The sequence below is a fragment of the Leguminivora glycinivorella genome, chromosome 10, assembly GCF_023078275.1.
Source record: "Leguminivora glycinivorella isolate SPB_JAAS2020 chromosome 10, LegGlyc_1.1, whole genome shotgun sequence".
Classification (NCBI taxonomy): Eukaryota; Metazoa; Arthropoda; class Insecta; order Lepidoptera; family Tortricidae; genus Leguminivora; species Leguminivora glycinivorella.
In genome coordinates this window covers 3681712-3707148 of record NC_062980.1, presented here as the reverse complement: position 1 = coordinate 3707148, position 25437 = coordinate 3681712, and the positions used below count along the sequence as shown (strand labels likewise).

At 39.6% G+C, this 25437-nt stretch overlaps 1 protein-coding gene across 3 annotated transcripts in view; it reads left to right on the top strand.

The window, feature by feature from the left end:
- Positions 1-25437, top strand: part of LOC125230711 (formin-like protein) — a 152277-nt gene that overhangs the window by 114197 nt on the left and 12643 nt on the right. For 2 of the 3 annotated variants that reach the window (XM_048135967.1, XM_048135968.1), the window contains 14 exons: positions 7373-7452; positions 8389-8528; positions 9607-9833; positions 10390-10638; positions 10994-11137; positions 11481-11597; positions 12121-12249; positions 13205-13316; positions 13729-14048; positions 14345-14555; positions 14955-15527; positions 16381-16556; positions 18537-18638; positions 20785-20886. In XM_048135967.1, coding sequence (XP_047991924.1) covers positions 7373-7452; positions 8389-8528; positions 9607-9833; positions 10390-10638; positions 10994-11137; positions 11481-11597; positions 12121-12249; positions 13205-13316; positions 13729-14048; positions 14345-14555; positions 14955-15527; positions 16381-16556; positions 18537-18638; positions 20785-20886 — 2682 coding nt within the window. Of the gene's footprint in view, positions 1-7372; positions 7453-8388; positions 8529-9606; positions 9834-10389; positions 10639-10993; positions 11138-11480; positions 11598-12120; positions 12250-13204; positions 13317-13728; positions 14049-14344; positions 14556-14954; positions 15528-16380; positions 16557-18536; positions 18639-20784; positions 20887-23129; positions 23217-25437 lie in introns of all 3 variants that reach the window. The other variant, XM_048135969.1, reaches the window with a different exon arrangement.

Below are 25437 nucleotides of genomic sequence, written 5' to 3'. Positions count from 1 at the left end.
CGCTTTTGTCACTCGCTGGCGCCACCGATTTTATTGAATGCTTTTCAATATTTGTTTTTTGCTATTGGTCTTCATAATTTGTTTTGGTAAACAAGGTATTGTACCTAGTGTTTTTAGTACTGGTCATAAAAATGCTTATAAATGTTTTTGTAAATGTTTTTTTGTATATGTTATTTTAACCCCGTTGAAAAGAGAGGTTTGACGAAAGTGCCTGTCTGTGACATTATAGCTCTTCAACGCATTGAGTAATTTCGACGTGGTTTTATGTAAAATTGCGTTTCCTTAATACGATGATTCTTAGCTATTCGCAGAATCACGCATCCCATAAAGGGGTAGGTAGATCACATGAAACTTTTCTAGTTTCGGTGCCACTCTTGGCAAATAAGGAGTTGTAAGAAAACGAAACGAAATTCTTAGCTATGTCTAATAGAAAGTAATCCAGAATTTTAAATAATATCAGATTTTATATTCCAAAACATTTATTAGCGTTTGTTTTGTGGCAAAACATGTTTTTGTAGTTATGGATATGTTGTGGTACAACTTTAGTAAAAACTTTATTGAAACAAACCAAACGAGCTACTCACAAATCACAATCAAACATTAGTCTTCGTTCTTTTTAAAAATGTTATACCCATTGAAAATTATGTGACCCCTACACGTGTACTGTGGTTATGGATGGATATTACCTATTCATTCATAAACTTTACATCCCTTAGTCAATATTATCCTTATTTTTTTGCGCATATTATTTACTGTTTCTAGTAAGCGACCACTTAACCGCAGCCTGTCATTCAATAAAGATAGTAACACTAGTAGCACATGTAATGGGTACTTTAAAAGCCGTTAGGTGGCGCCAGGCTGTGAATCATTAACTGCAAAGAGCTGAATGGGCACACTGTTCTACACTATTGTATCGTACCTATCACATATGGATTTAAGAGACCTAACATAGGACTATGTGTGAATGAAATCTATCACCCCCCCAGAGCTTCTAAGAAGAGAAGGGCCCTAAGACATTATCTAATTTCCAATAGCCTTACCATAAAAACATGTTTATCGAGACGGAATAGGCTTTCGCCGACGAAAAATCGCTCGATAGCCACTCAATTGCTCTAAAATTTTCACTGGACTCTATTATCAACATTAAATAAATGAAGAAAAAGTGATCAAGGCCTCCAAGTGTCCCGAGCTGGAATCGAACCATCGTAACTCCGTTAACCGGACGGATCCCTTTAAAACCACTCGGCCATCGGATCACGAAAGCAAGGGTCGAAATTTTCAAGTATATGACACAATTACCGAAGGCTTGCTAGAGCCAATTCCACATCGATAGGTCTGGGGAAACCTTAAGAGCGTTATAACATTTCGGCGTCGGGCGAAATTAGGTATTTTACCCGCCGCGCGAGCCCAATATGCCGACCCTTTCTAGCACGTCTTATCACTCGCTCGCACTACAATAATGGACAAAACAATCTTGATCCTTCCTATGGAATTTTGATAACAACCACAATCTACTATCTCGATATAAACTTTTGATTTCTAATAAACATTATTTTGTACGAAAAGATAGAATATAGCGCAAAATAATATTAATTACGTTAAAATTTATTTAAAAATTTAAAGTAATAATTATAAACTGTGATCATATTTAAGTAGATCCCATCCAAAATGTTTGCTTTTGTTATATGATAAGTATTAGAGTAAAGTATATATTAATATGATGATAAAATAAGTCAAATATAATTCTAATTACTTCAAGGTGTTACTCAAGGTCTGATGATGGAGAGAGATTGTGGTCACCAAAAATCAACTCGCATATTTGAATAACATAAAAAAACTAAGTGGTTCAGTTACATGGGTTTATTGGTACCGGTGACCACCATCTGGCTCCAACATCAGACCCTCAGTACCACCTCTTGTCAAAGGTCTTATTAAGAAGAAATAAGAACCCAATGAGCCTGATTACTAAATGGTTTAGTTACATGGATCACTGGTACTGGTGACCACCATCTGGCTCCATCATCAGACCCTGAGTACCACCTCTTGTCAAAGGTCTTATTGAGACGATCCCAATGAGCCTAAAGACGATGTGGTTTAGTCATATGGTTCATTGGTACTGGTAACCACCATCTGTCTCCATCATCAGATCCCGAGTACCACCTCTTGTCAAAGGTCTTATTGAGACGATCCCATTGAGCCTAAATACGAAGTGGTTTAGTCATATGGTTCATTGGTACTGGTGACCACCATCTGGCTCCATCATCAGACCCTGAGTACCACCTCTTGTCAAAGGTCTTGTTGAGACGAACCCAACGAGCCTAAACACGAAGTCGTTTACTTACATGGTTCACTGGTACTGGTGACCACCTTCTGGCTCCATCATCAGATCCCGAGTACCACCTCTTGTCAAAGGTCTTATTGAGACGATCCCATTGAGCCTAAATACGAAGTGGTTTAGTCATATGGTTCATTGGTACTGGTGACCACCATCTGGCTCCATCATCAGACCCTGAGTACCACCTCTTGTCAAAGGTCTTGTTGAGACGAACCCAACGAGCCTAAACACGAAGTCGTTTACTTACATGGTTCACTGGTACTGGTGACCACCTTCTGGCTCCATCATCAGATCCCGAGTACCATCTTGATGTGTCTTATCATCTTGATCGTATTGTAATTTTCGCATATTTATCATCATAACATTGTAATACTTTAACATTCAAACATAACAAAATATTACAAAAGCAAATATTTACGGATCTAGGATCAAATTCGTTGGTCGCTGTTTACACACACACAATGCGAGGATAGCCCGTGTATAAACAAGGCGTCCGACCCACACAACGATAAATATTCTCGACGTTTGCGATGAAAACTCGGAGAGCGAAGCGACATACGTCTCACCTCCTCGAACTCCGGCGCGGCACTGAAATCGCAGGCGTCCGTCGCCGGTAAAATAGCGACAGGAAGGCTAGTTTTCAAAAAATTGGCAAAAAATCATGATAAAATATTATAACGACAAATGGATAACAGCAATTTAAGCACATTGTGCAGATTATTTATATACTAAAATAACTTCGATAACATGTAGATTTTCGGAGAAATGATCACTTGTTTCGATGTATTTTCAAGACAAAATTGAGTTCGTTTTACTTTCAATTTCTCAATTTCAAAGGATTAAATGATAAATATTGTTTAATGGGCCTAAAGTACAAGATATTAGGAATTTAAATTTACCGCATTTATGAGAGTGAGCTTATCAAATTGTACATAATAAGAGCTCCGAAATCTGTGCTTCGCGCGGTTTTTCCTAAACGAGCATCAGAAAAAAATCATTACTAATTGAAAAAGCTTTTTCTTCCATATGTTTTTTAATGAACCGACAGTTAATTAGATTTTCTAACTGAAACAAGTACTTTTACTGTCTTTTAGTATGAGTAAAGTGTACAATTTTGCCGATAAATATTGTACATTTTACAATATATCGCCTTTTTTTGTCATAGCGCTCTTAAGTCACACAGATAGAAAAGATATTTTAATTTAAGACGGAAAACTCTCTCAAACACTGTTATTTAAAAGGAATAATATAATTCTTCATCTAATAACATGGTCTTAACCTAAAGGGATATTCCTTTTTCAAAGAAGAATCAAAATTGTTCAGTCGTAACTTTATATACATTTGGTACAAATAGGACAGATTTGAATCAAAGAAGTATTTATTTGCAACAAAATATTACACCGTTTTAGTATGAATATGCTAGTTCTTAAAAAACGTCTTTGGTTCAAGTAACCTTTATCAAAGCAAAAATAAAAACCTGTTAAAAGAAGATTCACCACAATTTAACTACAAGAATTCTGCGTTTTTAATAGGAAATCATAATTTCTTAATTTAACTTTTACGTTCTACAGTCAAGACAAAAGTTTAAATAAAAAAAATACACGGTTTTACGTCAAGATTTAGTTCAATCTTGGCTTGATTTTAATAGTTCTTGATTTGATGCTTTGCAACTCCATTAAAAGTTCCAGAATAACTTAAAACAAAAATAAACACAGATTTATGTCAAGATTTATTAAGTTCTTGGCTTTGTGTCACAAATTCTTGATTTAATGTCTACAAGCTCCATTTGAGAATCAACAAGTTCAAATCAAAAAATATCAAGGTTTTACTTCAAGATTTAGAACAATCTTGGCTTGATTATAATAATTCTTGGTTTGATGCTTATAGGCTTCATTCATAATTCGAGCAGGTTTTAAATAAAAAATCAACACGGACTCAGGTCAAGATTTATTACATTCTTGGCTTCATATCACAAATTCTTGATTTAATGCCTACAAGTTCCATTTGAGAATCAACACGTTTAGATCGAAAAATATTAAAGTTTTGCTTCAAGATTTAGTTCGCGCGCCGAGCGGCGACACCGGTTTAGTTACCAAAAAACCCACTAGATGGCGCTGACCCCAGCCCATAGAATTCGTACATCGCGGTGTTAAGATTTTTCCCGATTTGGTTAGGCTCGCCGGTTGGAACTTGATATGTATCGAATCATAGGAATACAAATTCCGACATAATAGCCCCCTGCTTCCCTCTGGGAACTACGCGCTATTATTGAGGACTATCCTAAACGTGCTTCCGCTCCAGTTCTCTCTCTCTCTCTAACTGGCTGGGGAACTCGAAATTATATATTTTAAATGAAATAAGATAAATTACATCCAAGAAGTAAGTATATTTGGTTTAAGATACTTACTGTTTCACCTCAAGAAACATTAAATCTAACTTCAAACATGTAAATCTTCATCTAATACCGTCAGAACTTTTAAAATGAAAAATGTATATATTTGGTGTAAGTAACTAATTGTTTCACCCCAAGAAACATTAACTTTTACTTTAATTATGCATAACTCTTAACCGAAAACCGTCATAACTCTTAATACAACAATTTTATTACTTAGAATAGAACCAAGAAATATTATACTTGTTTTTAAGAACTTGCTGATTTGCTTCTGAGTAATAATTATCACTGAACAAAACGTTTACGCTCTTGGAATAAATGATTAAGTTTTTAAAAAAAGATTGTTTTGCTAATCATGTTAAGATATAAAATGGTTAGTGCAAGTAATAAACATCGAGACATTTTATGTTTTATATCAAGTAATTAAAATCTTCCTGATATGGGAAACTGGATATTTCTTGGTTCAAATAGGTTTCTTTGGTTGAAGAGATATTTTCTATCTGTGCATATTTCGCTCGGAACAAGATGTATTGAATGTAAGTTACGCCGGTTCCTCAGTTGTCAAAATTATGACAAAAAAATAGTGCGTCTAGTCCCTCCGCGGAAGAAGTGAAACTTCGAAATGTGTTGTTTTTTTTTTTCAAAATTCAAGTTAGCAACACTGAGCGTTAGACGTTTAACGCTGTCAGTTGGAAGTTACATAAGAAATTTCACTTCAAAAAGCCAATTTCTAATAAGAAAACCATTCCTTCCCCAAATTAGTGTATGTGCAATTTGACTGTTCGAAATGTCCCAATCCCAAGTTAATGTAAAAAAATCTTCTGGCACACTCTTGGCGAAGGCATACATTACGAAAAATACCGCCAATGCAAATGACGCTTCAACCATATGGTATGATACGACCGCATCGTTAATTCTCAAGCAGAGCCGGCAAAACATCTGTTGCACTGTAACAAATCATATTCACCTGCCGAATGTCATTGACCTTATATCATAAGTGCTTATACCACACCTCTATACAAAAGCTACTACATCTGACCGAAACTAGACCTTATATAGTCTGTTCTATAGTTGATTTAAATCAACGGTCTTAAGACCGGTGAAAATAGAAACGTGGTGGTCCAAGATGAAAGACATATAAGGAGGTTAATCTTATTAGGGATGTACCGACTATTGATTTGGTCGACTAGGCCGACTACCGACTAGTCGGCGCTTGGGTGGCCGATTAGTCGGCTAGTCGGCCAGAACGTAATGTTCGACTAATTCACCAGAATTTTTGAATGACTTTGGTCCTTTGTTAATGCTCTTCATTATTTTTTACAGGTTCAAAGGTTAATGAGAATATTGATATACAATTTCCATTTTTAACAAACGGATTGGCTTAGTGGGTAGTAATTCTGCCTATGAAACCGATAGTCCTAGTTAGGACATTTATTTCTGTGATGGTCACAGTTGTTCTTTTGACTAACAAAGGCATAACGAATAGATTCACAATACAACAATATCAGCTGTTAATTTGTATTTGTACTGTTTTCCTATCATTTATGATGTGCCGACTAATCGGCCTTTTTTGCCAACTAGTCGCCGACTAATCGCCGACTACAAATGTGGCCGGATAGTCGGCTTTCCCGACTAGTCGGCGACTAGTCGGTACGGTACATCCCTAAATCTTATCCAACTTATTTGTATGGTACAGATACGTCGATGGCAGAACAATGAATCCCCATTGCCTCAGGTCACGAGTCCAATTTGCAAATGGAATCTCGTGTTCGGATCTTTTAGATGTTTGTAAGGTCCGTTGACATTACAATACACGTGTAATATTGGTCTAATACCATTCGAACGGATTGACTTTTACATATTTGGGATCAGCTATCGGGCCTATCAAATAATAGTACAACTTAAGTCGGTAGTTGAATATTGCGACGAGAGCGATTTAAAGACTCGAGTTTGCAATAGTCTTAAGCCCCGAGTTACACACAATAGTTTTCATCACACTTGTAACAAAAAATGAAAAACGATAAAAAGAGTACTTGGAATTCCACAACTCCCATGGGAGAGCGGTTTTTCTATAACTCCCGCTCTGCCTGCGTGCAATAAACTACTTGCCTCCTAGTCAAATCAGCTTCTTTTTAAGAACTGTCAAAACGAATTTGAACGACTTGCTAATATAGAATTTATATGAAATTGAATTGAGTGACGTCACGGTCTTTATAGTTACTTTATATATTTCTACCTGACTTATTAAATAGAAATTGGATTTAAAAATAACTTCTCTCCATGTTTTTGTTATAATTATCTGATGCCTTATTTCGTGCATGGTATAAAATATTTTATTTTTACTTCAGTCAAGTTCATATTGCCTGCCCACTTACTGTGCGAGTGTGATGCAAAATGTTATTGCTTTGAATAATCGGTCCCACCCTTTTATTAGTAAATCCGAGTTTTTTGTACAAGGTTTTTGTAAGATATGAATATGACTAAGATTTGTTCAATACTCTTTTTTACTTGTACAGAAAATCTGACTTTTTTTGTGCAAGGTTTTTGTGAGACAACTTACCAATAATAATCAGAGCAATTTTGACTTGGTACTTATACCAAATATAGAGAGAAAAATAGTTAAATGTTGTTATGTTTATTTACAGAAACGGAAAATGGTCGGCGACTCCACATCTACACAAGTTCTCAGGGATTTGGAAATATCACTCCGAACCAATCACATAGAGTAAGTTCATCTTATGTTTAGCGTCTTAAACAGCAAATAATCCATTGCAAATTTTAACTTCACTAAACGATGACTTAACATCGATGTCATCATGTCAAGTTCCATCCATGTAATTTTCTGACTTAGTGTACCTAAGCCTGAGTGGTGGGGCGTGTGGCGTGCGTTAATTGTTTGACATCATTTGCTCATACAAGAGCATTTCTTTTATTTGCCATTTTTTTATTTTGATTTTTTAGGGAATTTTAGGTCAATTGTACTCAGAATCACGAGTACTTTCAATCTCACTGGGAGACAAATAGTGTCCCAGAATTTCCATACATTTTTGTTACTTTCCTCTTTTGTTACCCCACACAACATGTACGGAAAATGGTAACAAAATAAGAAATAATCGTATGCCTTTTTTTGAAACTTCTAGGATTGAAAAAGCTAGTGATTCTGAGTAGAAATTGCATAATTTTTTTCAAAAATATCACATTTCATAAAAGTGGCAAAAAAAAGGAATGATGACAAGTGTCCTGAGTCGACGCTGCATAGGTTTGACGCACGCTCGTCCGCCCCGCTGCACGCCCTGCCGAACCGAACGCTCCGAGCGTCCGCTAAGACCTTCAGCCCCACGTATAATCTGTAGGCCTAGCACATGATGGCCGCGGGAGTATGTCGCCGCGAGATAGATGACACGTCTTTGTCTAATTGTATTAATGACATAAGGACAGGTAGTCTATCTCGCGGCGACATACTCCCGCGGCCATCATGTGCTAGGCCTGCTGGTCTGGTTAATAGTTCTACCAACGAATTGTAAGGGTGAGAAGAGGAGTCTCCTTCCTCAGTACGAAAATGCAAAGAACTCTTGATTGGACTGCGTAAACTCCTCTATATTATTAGGGAACTAATCCTCGAGCATAAATACCTTATCAATATATGATTATTATGTTTCAGATGGGTTCGGGAGTTCCTTAACGAACAGAACCAGGGCTTGGACGTGCTGATCGACTACCTCAGCTTTCGGCTTAGTATGATGCGGCATGAGCAGAGGATAGCCCTCGCTCGGAGTCAATCCAGCGATGGTATCAACCAAGGTACGTTTCATTTCATCCAAGTACTCCTAAAGACGAACTCATTAGACAACTAGAAGACCAAGTCCCGACTTTTCTTCTTCTAAGTCGTATACTCTTGTCAGAGTAGTCATTGTGCTGCCTTTCTTTAGGGACCGGCCACATCAGAGCGTCGCGTGTCTCAGCGTGACGTCCGTTGCGCGCCCCGAGACACGCGACGCTTAAGTGGGAACGCTGGCTAATGGTTCTCTATTTGTAGCGTTCCGCACGCACATTTTTAACGGCTCAGCCATGACATAGGTCTAAGCGCGACAGCGGTGAGCGGCGGCCATACATTGGAGGGAGACACAGCGATCTTTCCTTCGCACGTATGGCTGCCGGCGCTGCCGCTCATCGCTGTTGCGCTTAGACCAATGTCGTGGCTGGGCCGTAAGGGAGACCCGAGCCCACTTGGTCAGTCCATCGCATTGACGGGCACAGTCTGGGTCTTGTACCGCCCACTCTTCCCTGAACAACAAGTCCCGACTGCCGAACTTAAAAAAAAAAAGGATTTCATTACTCAGCGACGATGTCACCCATCTTAAATAAAATACCAATTTAATGTTATACGAAGCCTGTATAATGGTTTGATCCCGGCTAACCTAGTTCCCCGCATCCCCTTACTTAATCACGTCTGGGCCATAAATCATCTATATTATCGTCTGGGTCAGCTGTTACGTGAAGGGAATTCACAAACGCTCGCTCAACAAGTATTTAACAGGATAGAACACTAGACTAGATTATGAATACTTTGCAAAAGTTTGCAAATCTGTGATTTATTTAAATATTGAAATTGAGTTCATATCTAATGGCTGTCAGCAATCCTAATACGGGAATACCTCAAGATTCTCAAGTGGCGAATCTGGTTAAATACACTAAACCCTCATGGAAGAAGGCATGGATTTTGTTTAGAATGATGATTGCAATTTTATCATCTAGCATTCCAGGGTGGTTGGTGACAGTGATTACCACGCGAAGATTCGAAAAGACGCTATCGTCTCAAACTACGATAAAAACTGATGGCTTCCCAAAACTGATATCTCATTGAACCTTTTCCTTCCAGGTGCAAACACAACGACCTCCGACTGCAGCGCGCCAACCGACAACAGTTCTACATTAAACGCAACATGGCGGCGGCGCGCGCGGTCCACCGACGCCGAGTGCGAAGGTGCTGCCAGCCCTGCCGTCGCACGACGGCGGACCAGGCATGCAGCCCGGCTGAATATGGGCGCGTCCACCGATGATATCCATGTGTGCATCATGTGCATGCGCGCTATCATGAACAATAAGGTAAGTTCCAACAGAGCGGCCAAGGTTCCTTAGGTATGCGAGGGTATCGTCGAGTGTGAAGGAGGTGCCGGCATGCGGCCCGGCTGAATATGGGCGCGTCCACTGATGACATACATGTGTCCATCATTTGTATGCGCATTATCATGAACAATAAGCATTAAGTTCGCCATTTGTACTTTATGTTGTGCAATAAAGGTTAAATAAATAAATAAATAAACAATAAGATAAGTTCCACTTTTCCACTATCCGTGTACGCAAGGATTCAATTTTTAATAAACCCTTTGCAGACAAAAGACCCATTCCTTGATGTCCACTTGTTCTGCTCCTAAGCAATTTGTGTCAGATTTTTGTTCTGGATCTGGATTCTGGACTCCTGTATCTAGACGAACTATACCATAGTTAACACACCTTTGAGCGAATTCTACAGATCTGCCCAATACCGTTTGCGTTTGGAAAAGTGGGAAGATGTAGCTGGGTAATCCAGAATCGACACGATATAGTATAATTGAATTGTCAAAACATACCCATAAACTTATTAATCTTTCTTTTTCTCCAGTACGGCTTCAACATGGTAATCCAGCACCGAGAGGCCATCAACAGCATAGCTCTCTCCCTCGTCCACCATTCGCTACGCACCAAAGCGCTAGTGCTGGAACTGCTAGCCGCCATATGTCTCGTGAAAGGGGGACATCAAATCATATTGTCAGCGTTCGACAATTTTAAAGAGGTCGCTGGGGAGCCGAGAAGATTCCACACGCTTATGGACTATTTTATGAACTACGACCACTTCCATATTGAGTTTATGGTGAGTTTACTCTTCTAGACAGTGCTATTACATGTGCCTCGTGAAAGGGGCACCAGATCATATTGTTGGCGTTCGTTAACTTTAAAGAAGTTGCCGGTAAAACGAGGCGATTCTATACGCTTATGTATTACGATCACTTTCATATTGAGTCCAAAGGAGCGCCTGACTCACACACATGTGCCTGCTGATCTGCCATTCTGATTTCATTAAGGACATAAACTCCTGCCATACGGGTTGATTCAGCTTGATAATAGTTACTGTAATGACAATGCTCAGATCTTTTTTGGACACTATGAGGCTCTTGATTTACAAGAAGAATAGCTACTTCGATACTTAAATCCATTGTCTATTTCAGGTGGCGTGCATGCAGTTCGTAAACATCATAGTGCATTCCGTGGAAGACATGAACTTTAGAGTCCACTTGCAGTATGAGTTCACTTCGTTGAAGCTTGATGACTATCTAGAAAGGTTACGGATGTGTGAGAGCGAGGACCTTCAGGTATACTTTTAAATACTTGGAATACCTGTTTTCATTATTTGACGCGTCAAATAACGCGCGCCAGAATCACAGTATAACTATTATTCAACATTCATGCATTCTGATAAAGTTCATGATGACATTGATGAGGAGTCGCACATGATAGGAGTGCCTTCGTGGTGAAAACTTTTGACAGGAGAATAACGCGTCAGGAAATGACTGTCGAATGTGTATCCCGTGGACTAAACATTGGACACGATTTGCGTGTGATAGAAGAATTCGTGTTATTTCCGAGAAGAGTTTTAAAATACTAAAACAAAAGCTACAGTTATAAGGACTTTGCTAATCGCAGCAATGTTTCCAGGTCCAGATATCAGCGTACCTGGACAACGTTTTCGACGTTGCTGCCCTCATGGAGGACAGCGAGACGAAAACTGCGGCGCTTGAGAAGGTCAACGAACTCGAAGACGAGTTGGGACACGTATGTATTGCCAGGATAAGAATAAATCCAATAAGACTCATAACCATCATACCAGCCCTTTAGCTACTGCTTCTGAAGCATAGGCCTTTCATCCAGAACGCCACTTCTCCAGGTCTTGATCAAGTTTACCCACAATTTTTCGGATGTCGACTTCCAATAAGATTATCTTTTCCTATATGATATTCAAATGAAATAAAAACTTGGATACGCCCTGGTTGACTTTCCTAGTATGAAATAATTGGTAGTCATCATAATTTCTGCTCATTGTTTTTTATTCTAGAATACATAGGTACTTTTAAATTAAATGAAGAAAAAAAAATTCACACCTTCGGCAGGACTAGTACCTGCAAACTTTTGCATTGCCGGTGCAGACGTTGTGACCAACTTAGCTGCCTGAGATGTGGATTATTCCATTTTCCCTTTAATTTAAGTTTGTTTAAAAGTATATAGCATCTCTCGCAGAAGTTTTTCCATGATAAAAAATAAGTTTAGATTGCATAATTATATCGTACATGGTTTTTAGGCCCACGAGCGCTTAGCAGCGCTCGAACGAGAGGCGATAGCGAAATTGGCTACGCTAGAATCTGAACTGGCCAGCGTACGCCAGGAGCGCGACCAGCTGGCCGAAGCTCGCCGGCAAGTTGTTGAAGAGGTTAGTACTTATACCACACAAGTTAGGTTATATTTCTCCCCCAGATGCACGCCGAGCACGAGACCAATCACAACCCGAACCTTACATGGCGACCCTGGCATTTTTGTGCTCTAGAGCACAAGATACCGTGTTAAATTGCTACATTTGTTACCTTTCTGAGGAGGTGTGTTAGATAGATAGAGATTAGTGTACCTACTGATACCACACGAGTTAGGCTAGTTAGGTTACCAACACATTGGCTACGCTAGAATACGCTAGAATCTGAACTGGCCAGCGTACGTCAGGAACACGACGCAAGTAGTCGAAGAGGTTAGTACTACTTCTACTAGTAAGTATTTGTACTCGTCCCGTGGAAGGCTTCATTGCAACGGAGCTGAACGATGTGCTGGAAGATGGAGGGTGATGTGGATAGGTCGCGCTGCGAAGCGAACTCTTTTCATAAAGTTCTACTTTCTCTTGCCACTCGACTGCGCGCCTGCTATTAATACTACACAGTGCAAATATTCGTCTAACATGATAAATAATAAAGAATAAAATAAAAATTCTTTATTCAATTTAAGAATTACTTACATAATTTTAGTTGTGGTTAACCCTTTTTATTAAGTAAACAAATACCTGTGGTAAGGGGTACCGCTCTGGAAAACTAGTAGGTAATGTAAACAAGAATAATGTGGATGAAACATTGAAATTTAAAGAAGTTGAAAACTTGACAGAATTAACTTCTCTTATAAAGTTTATAATAACTATAATTTTAACCTAATGAGATGAAGATGGATAGCAAGTCCGTGTGATTGAAAAGTGTGTGCGCGCGTGCGTGTGTGTGTGATGAACTCTTTAATTTTTTCTTTCCATTTTTTTATGTTTTTGCTATCTCTGCTCATTTCTATGATTTTCGCACACGAGTTTACACTCTCCGTCGTGCTGTTGATGTTGTATTCTAATTTTTTATTCACAGGTGTCAACGTTGAGACGGGCTCAGCAGGACTCCAGAAATAGACAGTCTATGTTGGAGTCTAAGGTTCAGGAGCTGGAATCCTTGACCAAGTCGCTGCCCAGAGGGGCGTCAAGTAAGTTCCCCTGTTATTGAGTACTTTCATGTCTTTCAGTTACTTAATCATATTGTCATAATGGTGAATCTATACTAATATTATAAATGGGAAAGTGTGTGTCTGTTTGTTTGTCCGGAGCGACGAATTGATGTGATTTTTTAAGTGTCGAAGGGACGGAGAGTGACATAGGCTACTTTTTGTCTCTTTCTAACGCGAGCGAAGCCGCGGGCAAAAGTTAGTATAACAATAAATGAATTTTAAAACGGTAAAAAACATTTGTCTCACGTGAGATTTAAACTTATCGTCTCGGATAATTATTAGGGTTGAAGTTCTCACCCGATGCGGTAATTGTTCGGTTTTAAAAAATAAGTTCGACAGCATCGCTTGCAGATGTTACTTTGTTTAAAAATAACTACAATAATCTTTTCAGTGGGCGCCATATCCTCGCACGCGCACTGCAACGGCACGAACGGCACCACCAACGGCACGCACACACCGAACGGCCCCTCCTCCCCCCTCCCCAACGGTATAAAGGCGCCGCCCCCGCCCCCCGCGCCCAAGCCCCCGCCCGCGCCTGTTGCACCTCCCCCTCCGCCCCCGCCGCCGCTCGTGCCCTGCGCGCCGCCCCCGCCGCCCGCGCCCGGCCTGATGATGCCGCCGCAACATACAGATGCCATGACGATCAAAAGGAAGGTGGATACCAAGTATAAGCTACCTACGCTCAACTGGATAGCATTGAAACCCAACCAGGTTAGTGAGAAAGATAATGTATTACTTGTATTAGAAAGACAAAGCATGTCTTCAGTGCCATGCGCATCGACCCTTCCGTTGAATTTGATAGCTTTTAAACCTAAGCAGATTAGAAGGACAAAATGATATATGACGTCATTATAATGTATAACTAAATAAGTAAAAAAACACAAACATTGATGAAAGACAACTAAATTTAAACTAAACAATCGCTAAAATACCTGACTCATCTATCTTACTTGAATTTCCGCTACTTAAGACGAGAACCACCTTGCATTTTTTTTTCTTGATTGTAGGTTCGAGGCACAATATTCAACGAGTTAGACGAAGAGCGGCCGAGAAACAGGATAAACTTCTCCGAATTCGAAGAGAAATTCCGCATCGGCGGCCCCTGTGGTTTGGGAGTCGATTCTTGTGACAATGATACTCTGGCGTCCTTCCCTAGCAAACGGTTTAGGAGGCCTGATACAGTGTCTTTACTTGAACACACGCGATTAAGAAACATAGGTGAGTAAAATATAACTAAAATAATTTGGTGGCCCATGAGAAGAAGCGAAAAAACTGACAAAAAAAGACATGGCTTCTGCGAGCTGGAAGTAGATTTTTGTAACAATGGTATACTAACGTCTTTCTCGAGTGAGAGATTTCATCATCATCATTTCAGCCATTAATCGCCCACTGCTGAGCATAGGCCTCCCTTCGGGTACGCCACTTATCCCGGTCCTGGGCTAATCTCATTCAGAAGTGCCCCACAGTTTTTCGAATGTCGTCCACCCAACGAGTGAGAGATTTAGGAGGACTGATGTCGTGTCAATACCATTGGGCCAAGAAGAGCGACTTACGCTGTAATCACATGAAATGTATTAATTCTTTACGAAAAATTATCTGTCTATTTCTTTGTTACAGCAATATCCCGAAGAAAACTAGACATACCCGTCGAGAAAGTAATCCTAGCGGTCAACAACCTCGATCTCAAACAACTGCCCCTAGAAAGCGTCGAAATCCTCCAACGAATGGTGCCCACAGAGGCCGAACAAAAAGCCTACAAAGAATACTTAGCCGAGAAGAAAAATATCAACTTGCTAACTGAAGAAGACAAATTCCTTATGCAACTAGCGAAAGTGGAACGAATATCAGCTAAGTTGTCTATAATGAGTTACATGGGGAACTTCTTCGATAACATACATTTAATAACGCCTCAGATACATGCTATCATCTCAGGGTCATCTTCCGTCAAATCCTCACAGAAACTAAGGAATGTTCTAGAGATTATTCTTGCTTTTGGTAACTACTTGAACAGTAGCAAGAGAGGCCCGGCCTATGGGTTTAAACTACAGTCTTTAGATACGCTTATGGATACTAAGTCGACGGATAAGAGGATTTCTCTGCTGCATTATATCGTGGGTACGATAAGGCAGAACTTCCCGGAATTGATGAACTTTGATTCGGAGCTGATGTATATTGATAAGGCTGCTCAAGGTAACTATTTCATGATTGATGAAGTTTTTAATTTCTTATTTGTGAGATATTCTGATTAGAAATCAGATTTCTTCGGGAGTGTATATTTGTATCCTACCGACTGCGCCATATAGTAGTCATGAATAAAACACAGAATCTTTAAGTGATGGTTGAAATCGTAATATAACTTTCATAAAATAGAGGACTGGTGTACAGACTGACTACGAATATGTGCGTTTTCACATTATCCGATCGGATCGGATAATGTGAAAACGCACTAACGCTGTAGCTCTGTGCCACAAGATAAATTATGCATAAATTTGAGGTATGGATGGTAAGATTTGTGTATCATCTGGTAGGCCGCCTAAAAAAAGGACAACGAACTGCAGATTTAGAGTACCAAGCAAAGCTGGCAGCGATTCTGACAGCTTCGGTGAAAATGTTTCTTTAGCTATGAAATTATAAAGTTTAACTTTTGCACTGGCGTGGTCCGGATCTACTTTGCCTTTTTAATGTGCCTTTTTACAAGCTTTTATTCAACTTGCCTGGTTAGTGTTAGTGTGCGTCAAAACGTAGAAGCTAAATTTGACCCACTTCCCGGTTTCCGATTGAACTGAAAATTTTCACACATATGTAAATCATGTGACAATACAATATTATGGTATCATGGAGCTGATCTGATGATGGAGCAGAAAGGTAGTCATAGGCACTCTGTTATGAAACGTCGTATTCCCATCGAGTAGGGTGTTTTTAGAAACGTCTCGGAGAGCAGTAGATGACTGTTGAAAGAAAGGTACAGTCGGCGATAAAAAAAATCCAAAAAATATTTTTTTGTAAAAAAACTTATTTAATTATTGTGTGCGTTTCATTTCAGTGTCCCTAGAAAACGTGGTCTCCGATGTAACGGAGCTCGAGCGCGGGATGGAGCTAGTCCGACGAGAGTGCGAGGCGCGCGAGGCGCACCGCGCCGCCGCGCCGCACGTGCGCGACTTCCTCAACAACGCGCACGACAAGCTGCGCCGCACGCGCACCGAGGCCAAGCTCGCGCAGGTGTGTACACACTAGTGTCACACCTCGGACACTGGTGATCAAATATATGAAAGAGGCGCGTACCTAGCACACAGTCTAAGCTCGTGTAGGTGAACGCGTGCTATGCTTGTATGAGTGAAATATGACAGGTCGGCTGTTCGCGTTTTTGACTGTGAGGTAACCGAGAGGGGGTGGGCGGCACTTTCAGCGGGGAGCGGGAGTGGCCATACTGTACGTTAGTACTCTTTATTATACTGTGCTAGTGTGCTTCACGACTCGCACCGCACCTGAGTGTCCTTGGAAAACGTGGCATCTGATGTGACGGAGCTCGAGCATGGAATAGAGTCGACTATACTTCGTTTTTTTTTAAAGATTAGAATTATCTGTCAAACGGGTAGACAAAGTAGTTGTAAACCTTCCTTCGATTTCGGCCGATACCACTGAATTTCTCGGTACTTACCTCGGCTTTATCCATTTTAAATGTGCACCAACAAACAAAATATCGAAATAAATCAACAATTAATAACGAAATTCAACAAAATCGATAACAACAATCTTTAAGCAAGCCAACAGCAGTAGAAAACACAACCGACAACAATATGAACTCAAATGAAAAACCCACATGAATGGAATTGGAATGACAGTAGACGGATAGTGACAGTCATAGCTGGGCACCGTTAATCAAATAGTTAACTTCGTTAATCGCTAATCCGTTACTAGAAAAGTTAACTTCGTTAATCGTTAAAGCGATACATTTCGACAAATTTAACGTAAGTTAAAGTTAATCGTTAATCCGTTAACACGTGAAGAAAAATGAACTTTTCTTTAACTATTTAGTTGCATCAGTATCCACTATAACGTATTATATTTCTGTAAAAGGCCGAAGTACAGCTAGCCTATTGAACTCTAGGCTGCACGTGGAAGGCAGTGATCGCCTGAGCTACTGCCAAGAGCTGTGTCAGGAGAGATGCTGGCGGTGACGGGACTGTTGTGGCACTTTGGGCGGTAGAGGCTAGGGAAGCGAATGTGGTCGTAAATAGGGCTCGAATTTGCTGCCCTATCACTATAACAGTCGCCATGGTAAAGCTTAGGATTCACCGAATCAAAGTTAGTAAAAGCAAATCCACGTGAAGAATACTTTTTTAGGTAATATTTCGGACTTTTAGCAATCGACATCGGTAAAACCTAGGATTTACCGGCAAATCATAGGATTTGCCGTACTTCGGGCTTTTATAGTAGCGTTCAGAACGTGTTTTTCGCAGCGCAGATGGCGCCTGTGCCCTACTAGATTAATGATTAACGGACTCGGAGAAATTTAACGGAAGTTAACGAGTCCGTTAACATTTTTTCAAGTTAACTTAAAGGTTAATCCGTTAATCGAAATGTTAACTTCGTTAATTAACGATTAACGGATTAACGAGTTAATGCCCAGCTATGGTGACAGTGACGTTTAAAACTAGACCATAGTGTAAGAACTCTGCCTCTTTAAGTTTTTTAATGTACAACCTTTCCATCAAACCACAGAATAAATAATAGTACAAGATCAAACGCAATTTATTAAAATTCTTATCTTTTCATCTTAGAATATAAATTTCCTAATATTATGTTTTTCATTTATTATGCAAGGGAGTCCCCTCTGCCAACAAACTGTCCTGCAGTTTGGCAGAAGATTTAATGTTGTCAAAAAGGGTTTATTTCGAGAATAAACGATTTTTTTTTAAAACAGTCATGTGAGTATTAGTAAAACATGATAATAAATACGTGATATTTATTAACTCGTATTCACTGTCCAATCCGCAGAATGTGCCCGATAAAAAACCTTATATCTCGTTCCGCAAAGGTATCTCTAATGCTAAAAAAAAAACGAAGTATAATCAATTTATTGCGAAACGATATCTTGTGCTACCGAAGGGGTAGGGTCATCTGTTACTTTACAACATCATCTAAAATGTCTAAAAATGTAATTAATTAAGATAAAATAAGGCTTTTTTTTGTTCGTAGGATGCGTTCGCAGCGTGCGTGGAATACTTCGGCGAGGCTCCGCGAGGTGTCGACGCCAACGCTTTCTTCTCGCTGCTCGTGCGATTTACGAGAGCGTTCAAGGTAAATACCACTAAAAAACCGCCAGTCCACTAGGTCGCAGGTTCGAGTCCTACCGGAGGTATGAATTATTCCATGTTTCCTTTATGTCTACAACAACATTCTGGTTACATCGTATAGGGACATACAGGTGATAACCTATAATCGAAAAAAGTCATGTGTTGTTAAATATAACGATGAAAAAAGGTACCACAGTGACATTTACCTTAAGGATAAAATTTGCTCAAATTATCTGTCAGAAAACGGCACATGTAAATTCAACAGAATCCTAGTTTCTCCTTCCTCACCACGACAATAGGAGCATTCTATGGACTGTCCCGTACAAACGCATCGTATGCTGAGAATTTTTTTTCGGCGTCTAAAGCATTAGGCTTGTGTCGTTCACGAACTATGAACTGTTAGGAATAAAATCCCATCAATGACCGAAATGAACTGAATCTTTCCGTGCTCTGAGAATCGCTCTTTGCTCATTTAGTTCAGTATAGGATCGGCGAACGCGAGCGGTTTGGATCGAGAACGAGTGTGTGACTGCGCCGACCGAGAGTGAGAGCTACTTAGCAGAGCAACAAAAAAACGTCAAGTTTTCATATTAAACTTCGGTTACTTACAACCTTTCGGCCCGGAATTTTACTATCTGTTGACTATTCATATCATTATGACACTATTTGGTCCCATTCGTTCTGATCTTTCCGACCGCAGTGGTCACTGGTCTGGTTGAACTAAATGAGCAAAAGACCTAAAAGAGCGAACTAGTTCGTGGGAGCGATTGAACGAGATCGGAGCGCTCCGATCAACGAACGAAACGGCACAAGCCTATAAAGCATGCTTAAGTGGGATTGGGCAGGGCATGTTTGCCGGATGCACCCGGAACGGTGAGCCAAACAACGGGCAGAGGACGACCAAAGAAGAGATGGCGGGACGACCTCGACGTATTTTGCAGCGACTGGCAAGAGCGGGCATCACACCGTGAGGACTGGAGAAAGGAAGGGGAGGCCTTTGCCCCACAGTGTGACACCATATAGGCTAATAATAATTATTATTAAGAGCCCGTGTTGTCCCACTATTGGGCAAAGGCCCCCCTCAAATTCCTCCACGCATCCCTATCCCCTGAAGTCTCCCACCAGTCCTCGTCAAAGGCGTCAAGTCATCTCTGGCGAGGTCTACCGCGACGCCTTACAATTTGTGGTACCTAACGTGTGGCTATCTTGGCCCACAGGGCATCCGGCATCCGGCAGACGTGTCCCGCCCAGTCCCATTTAAGCTTGGCAGCATTTGCAGCTACGTCGGTCATTCCCGTTCTGGAGCGCAGTATTGTATTTCTAATGCGATCGGTTAATTTCACGCTCAAAATACTGCGCTCCGTGGCCCGCTGACAAACCTTGAGTAGGCTAATAAAAAAAAGTCTAAAGCATGCAATCAGTTTTCTGTGCAGAATTATGCATATTACCTCGGAAATAGTACATTGTGCAACAAGGGGAGAAAGTTGAATATTACTAACGAGAGTAAGTTAAATAGCGACGGCTTGCCGGAGCGATTTAAATATTAAAATTAAAGAAGAAATTTAAGACTCGAGTTAGTAATATTCATACTCCCCGAGTTACACACAGTGTTTTTCATCACACTTGCAATGTAAAAAATATGTAAATAGATGTAAAAAAATTAAGTACGGTAGACATTTTATTATGCCCTTGGGAGAACGATTTTTCTATAACTCACGCTCCGCCTGCGTGCAATAGCACATTTAAAGTGCGTGTGTGATGAAAAAGATATTTTTACCCCAGCCAATTTTCAGAAAATTCGCGTTTAGATAGATAGATAGAATACTCTTTATTGGCACACCTCAGCAAGAGATACAGAAAAAAGATACAGCGGAGACAAAACAAATGATTATAAATAGAGGCAGACAACAGGCGGTCTTATCGCTAAAGAGCGATCTCTACCAGACAACCTTTGGGTAGCGGAAATAAAAAACATAATCAGAAAGAGTAGGTGCTTCGAAATGAAAAATCATACTTATTCTAATTTCCAACACACAAATTGAATAAACATACACATATACGCGTTTATATAGGACAATGGTAGATTTTACCATGGAATGCTCCAATATCCTCCTCAGCAAAGTATAAAAGTTGATTGTGTACGTTTCCAGCAAGCGGACACAGAGAACGAGCAACGCCGTAGACTCGAGCAGGCCCAACAGGCCGACTACGTCGACCCGGCCAAGACCAAGCAGGCGCAGAAGAAACAACAGGTAACTACACTGATTAGCTGTAAACTTGATCTCCTTGTGTTGAGGTTTATGGTCGGTCATACTTGCAGCAACACTGAGTAGCTAGGTGAGGGCAACACTTTGGCATATACTCTGGCACAGTTTAAATAAGTTTTTTTGCAATCGGGACCTCAATAAAAATCAAAAATACTGTGACACTAGTGCGTGTGACCTCGGTGCGCGTGCGGCGCAGCTTGTCGTGCGCGTTGTTGAGGAAGTCCCGCACGTGCGGCGCGGCGGCGCGGTGCGCCTCGCACTCTCGTCGGACTAGTTCCATCCCGCGCTCTAGTTCCGTTACATCGTAGACCACGTTTTCTAGGGACACTGAAATGAAACGCACACAATAATTAAATAAGTTTTTTTACAAAAAAATATTTTTTGGATTTTTTTTATCGCCGACTGTACCTATCTTTCAACAGTCATCTACTGCTCTCTGAGACGTTACTAAAAATCCCCTTACTCGATGGGGATACGACGTTTTATGACAGAGTTCCTATGACCACCTTTCTGTTCCATCATCAGATCAGCTCCATGATACCATAATATTGCATTGTCACGTGATTTACATATGTGTGCAAAATTTCAGCTCAATCGGAAACCGGGAAGTGGGTCAAATTTAGCTTCTACGTTTTGACGCACACTAACACACTAACAAGGCAAGTTGATTAAAAACTTGTAAAAAGGCGCACAGCCTACTAGGAGTGGTCTTCCCATAGTTTTTTTTCTTTGTCAACTCCGTGTGTTTCCGTATAAAAGGTACTTGCTTTTTGTGGCCCGACTAGCAACTTAGTGTTGCGGCAAAGTGTTTCGATGAAGAAGAAAAAATAAGGTGATGGGTTTGGGTTCATTTATAAGGGACACCGGTAGTGAATTTTAATATTTGGGAAATCGCACAAACCATTCCCATAATTTGAAAGTATTTTTAGTGTGGGTTTGATAGTCAATGAAAAAATAGACTGTCAAATTTAAACTTATTACCCATTAAACTAAAATTGTTTGGCATCAGAGGTACTGCAAACTTGATAGCATTTTATGATGTTTTCTAACCTAACTTAATCATCAGGGAAGTACAAAGTTTCTGTCAAAATTTTCAATGCCTTAAAAAAAGCTTAGGATTACTTCTTAGAACATATATTTAAGCCTCCGCCACACATGAGCGTTTTGAGAGCGTGGTGTGAGCGGGGCGCGATGAGAACGTGCCGCCAGCGCTGCGCCCCGCTCACGCCACGCTCTCAATACGCTTATGTTTGGCGGAGACTTTAGCGTTAACGCGAATGAATAGTTTACGAGCAGCCAATAATATTTGTATAGGTATTTAACTCGCTTAGTAAATAGAAGGAAGCAGAAAGATTTATATGTCAAATATATTTGAACCGCAAGCAGCAACAAAATGCTGAATTGTAAAAAAAAATGTTGTAAATATTTGATGTCGCAAGTGTTAGATGTGCGCTTTATGTGCATTGCTTCGATGGAATGAAGACTGCGCAGTTTTAGTTTTGCATTACTTTTATTTTCGTTATTAATTATTAATGTTTAATCAGTAGAAAACATACTGATTTCTTTTCTGTACTTACTTCCACTAATGTACTTTTTATTTTATTTTGAGTGTTTTTTAACAAGTATTTCGCCTATGTCATTTAGTGGAAATTCTTGTTATAAATATTTTTTTAGTTAAGGTGGTGGGGTAGAAAACAAAAATGAAATACAAACTATTTTATTTTGGTGAAGGAATGTCACTTCTTTCGTTTTTACACTTTTACAAATTTTAAATATGGCAACTTAAGAATATTAGCTAAATATTTTTGTTTACTCAAGTGTAACTATCAAAATTAAAGATGGTTATATTTACATAATGTCACGAAGATTGTTTTGTATTTGTACCCGGAACCATCTAAACTTTTGTTTTATGACTAACAATAAAATAGGAAATTAAATCTAAATGTTTATGATTCGATTATTTTCGTTACATTAAATAGAATAATAATTTCTTAATAAGTAATAACTAATTTTATAAAATAATTAAAATAAAATTATTGCGCGTCTTTTGGCTAATCATTGCGATCACTGATGAACACTGAATTCAAAAGTTTTAGAACAAACTACCTATTTTTGTTTTTTGCGATCTCTATTTTTTATTTCTATTAGTGTCAGTCATGTAACGAAAAGAATAGTTGCCATATTTAAAATAGTAAACCGGCACACGGTGATGGTGTTGCAATTTCCAGCGGTTTAACTACGCGGCCGTCAGCGCAGGCCTATTGCAGCAGCACTTGTCTCAGATGAGGCACAGCCTAGACCCCTAGGCGCCGATAGTAAGTCGGACGGGGCGTGTGTGTACTAACTGTGTGTGCGTTGGTGTATAATTAGATGGGGTACAAAAATAGGTATAAAGATAACTATTTTCATAATAGAGATATGAATATACATATAATAAGTTGCAAAAATGTCTTCTTTAATCCTTTGAACGTCACGCCTATATGCAGCGCGTCAGTGTTCGTTATAGGCACTGGGCCCACTAAAAGTAGAAGCGAACAAAAAATAGTCGCTCTGGTCTAAATAAAAAGATGCGATGTCAGCGCGAGCGAATTACAGTTCGTCGCCGAGCGATGAACTACAAATCGCTCGCTCTCTATTTTATTTACACGGGAGGGACTATCTTTTGTTCGTACTATCGTCGATAGCTCCCTAACTAGCTTTTAGTGGGACCAGTGCCTTAGCCGCGCGCGTCAGTTGTCTTCTTAAGGCCCCACCCCGCATTAATGTCTTGAGGATCGATGTCTAGTCGCTATGCAAAATGGCGTCGCTGGGCCGTTGCGTCTACGATGTGTTATAGCAGCCATTGAGTTGCCTAGACGTGAACGCTTCGGACACGCCAGTGTGGGGTTGCTCTAAGGCGGTCTATGGTTTAGTCTAAAATCAAGGAGTAAATTTAACTGCTATTAACGACAATTATTTGAAAAAATAACATTATTGGATACACAAAGATAATTAGGTATTTCAAATTTTCCAGTGCGTGCTTTGACGATAAAGTCATCTTTACATAATTAAACAATTATTTCTACATAATTACACCTAGTTGAATAAGCACATACATAATTGATTGTTTGCTGATTCACGCACGCAATTGACATAATATTAATATTTATTAATTCTGATTGCAAACATGAAGTGCAAAATACTATTTCATATCACTTGCAAACAAATTTCTAAAATATTAAAACTCTGAATATTAAAGTCAGTATTTTTCTAATTATACACCAATGGGGTTCGGGAAGCATAGAGCATGAGTTTTGGACCTTGCAGGGATTTGAATAAGGGTGAATATGCCCCGTTTTGAGGCTGAATAGAAATAACCTCACGGCTTCGAGAAGCATGTGCACTTCACAGTCACAGTTCATATCAAATTTCCAAAGTAAAAATCTATAGCGGTGCCCTCTTAGCATTGTTCTTATACATATGTGCGATGCATATCAAAATATGTCTTTATGTTCATACAAAATCTCAATTAACTTTTATTTTTGCCTTGGTATAAAAAAACACGTGCTCTACCCCTTTATGTGATACAGGGATTATATGTATGTATGTATAAAACATCGTATTTTGCCCGGTTCGCACTGGGTGAATACGCCCCTGATTGCGCTTGGGAAGAAAGGATAAGGAGGCATCGAGAAACGGTTTTTTTTTACTATAAATTTTGATATGCCTTGTATGTGTGAACAATGGTAAAGAAAGACATTCTGTTCTATTATATAGTTACTGTTGATTGGGGCAATATCATGTGTGAAATCAGAAACAAAGAATTTGAAGGCATAGCATGAACCCCGAGTGAGTAGATTATAGTCGAAGTCCCAGAGTAAAAAATAGTCGAAGTCCCAGGTAAAATACCAAAAAAATGTAAATCATCTCACGCCTTTACCTTCCTGCAGGACACATTTAAAGCACCGGTATTTTGAAATATTTTCCCTATAAATTATAGGTGTACGGGGTGTTGTACGATACTAGAAATAAGAATACCATTTATAGTATTTATGTCTAACCTTATATAGTGAAGTGTGAAAATGGATATAAAAAGTAGCTCTAAAATATCTCTCATAGCTCTTAATTCGTCGATTTAAGAGTAGGACATATTTTTACACTTGACTGTACCACAAGAGGGGGTAGAGCAGGGAGAATTTTCAGAATCTGTCAAATTACCCCATTACACACACAAACACCCTTCACTCACACTACCTCAATTTACTGTGAAAGGTCAGTGACCCTTAATTTTTTTCAAGAGTGTTATTTTGAGTTTGTAGTCAACTACTGACCTCCTTTGAGAAATTAAAACTGTAAAAAAGGTAGCATACAAGAAGACAGAGAAAAAATACGCATCATCTAGCTTTCCTTCTCTGTTCATGTCTCATGTGACTTAAATTTACCTAAATATGTAGATAACGTTCCTTATTCAATTGATTGTTTATCTAGGTGTATTTCAAATTACTTACATTGCACTTCATTTTGCGTTACTTTTCTATACTTAGATTAAAAATCGTC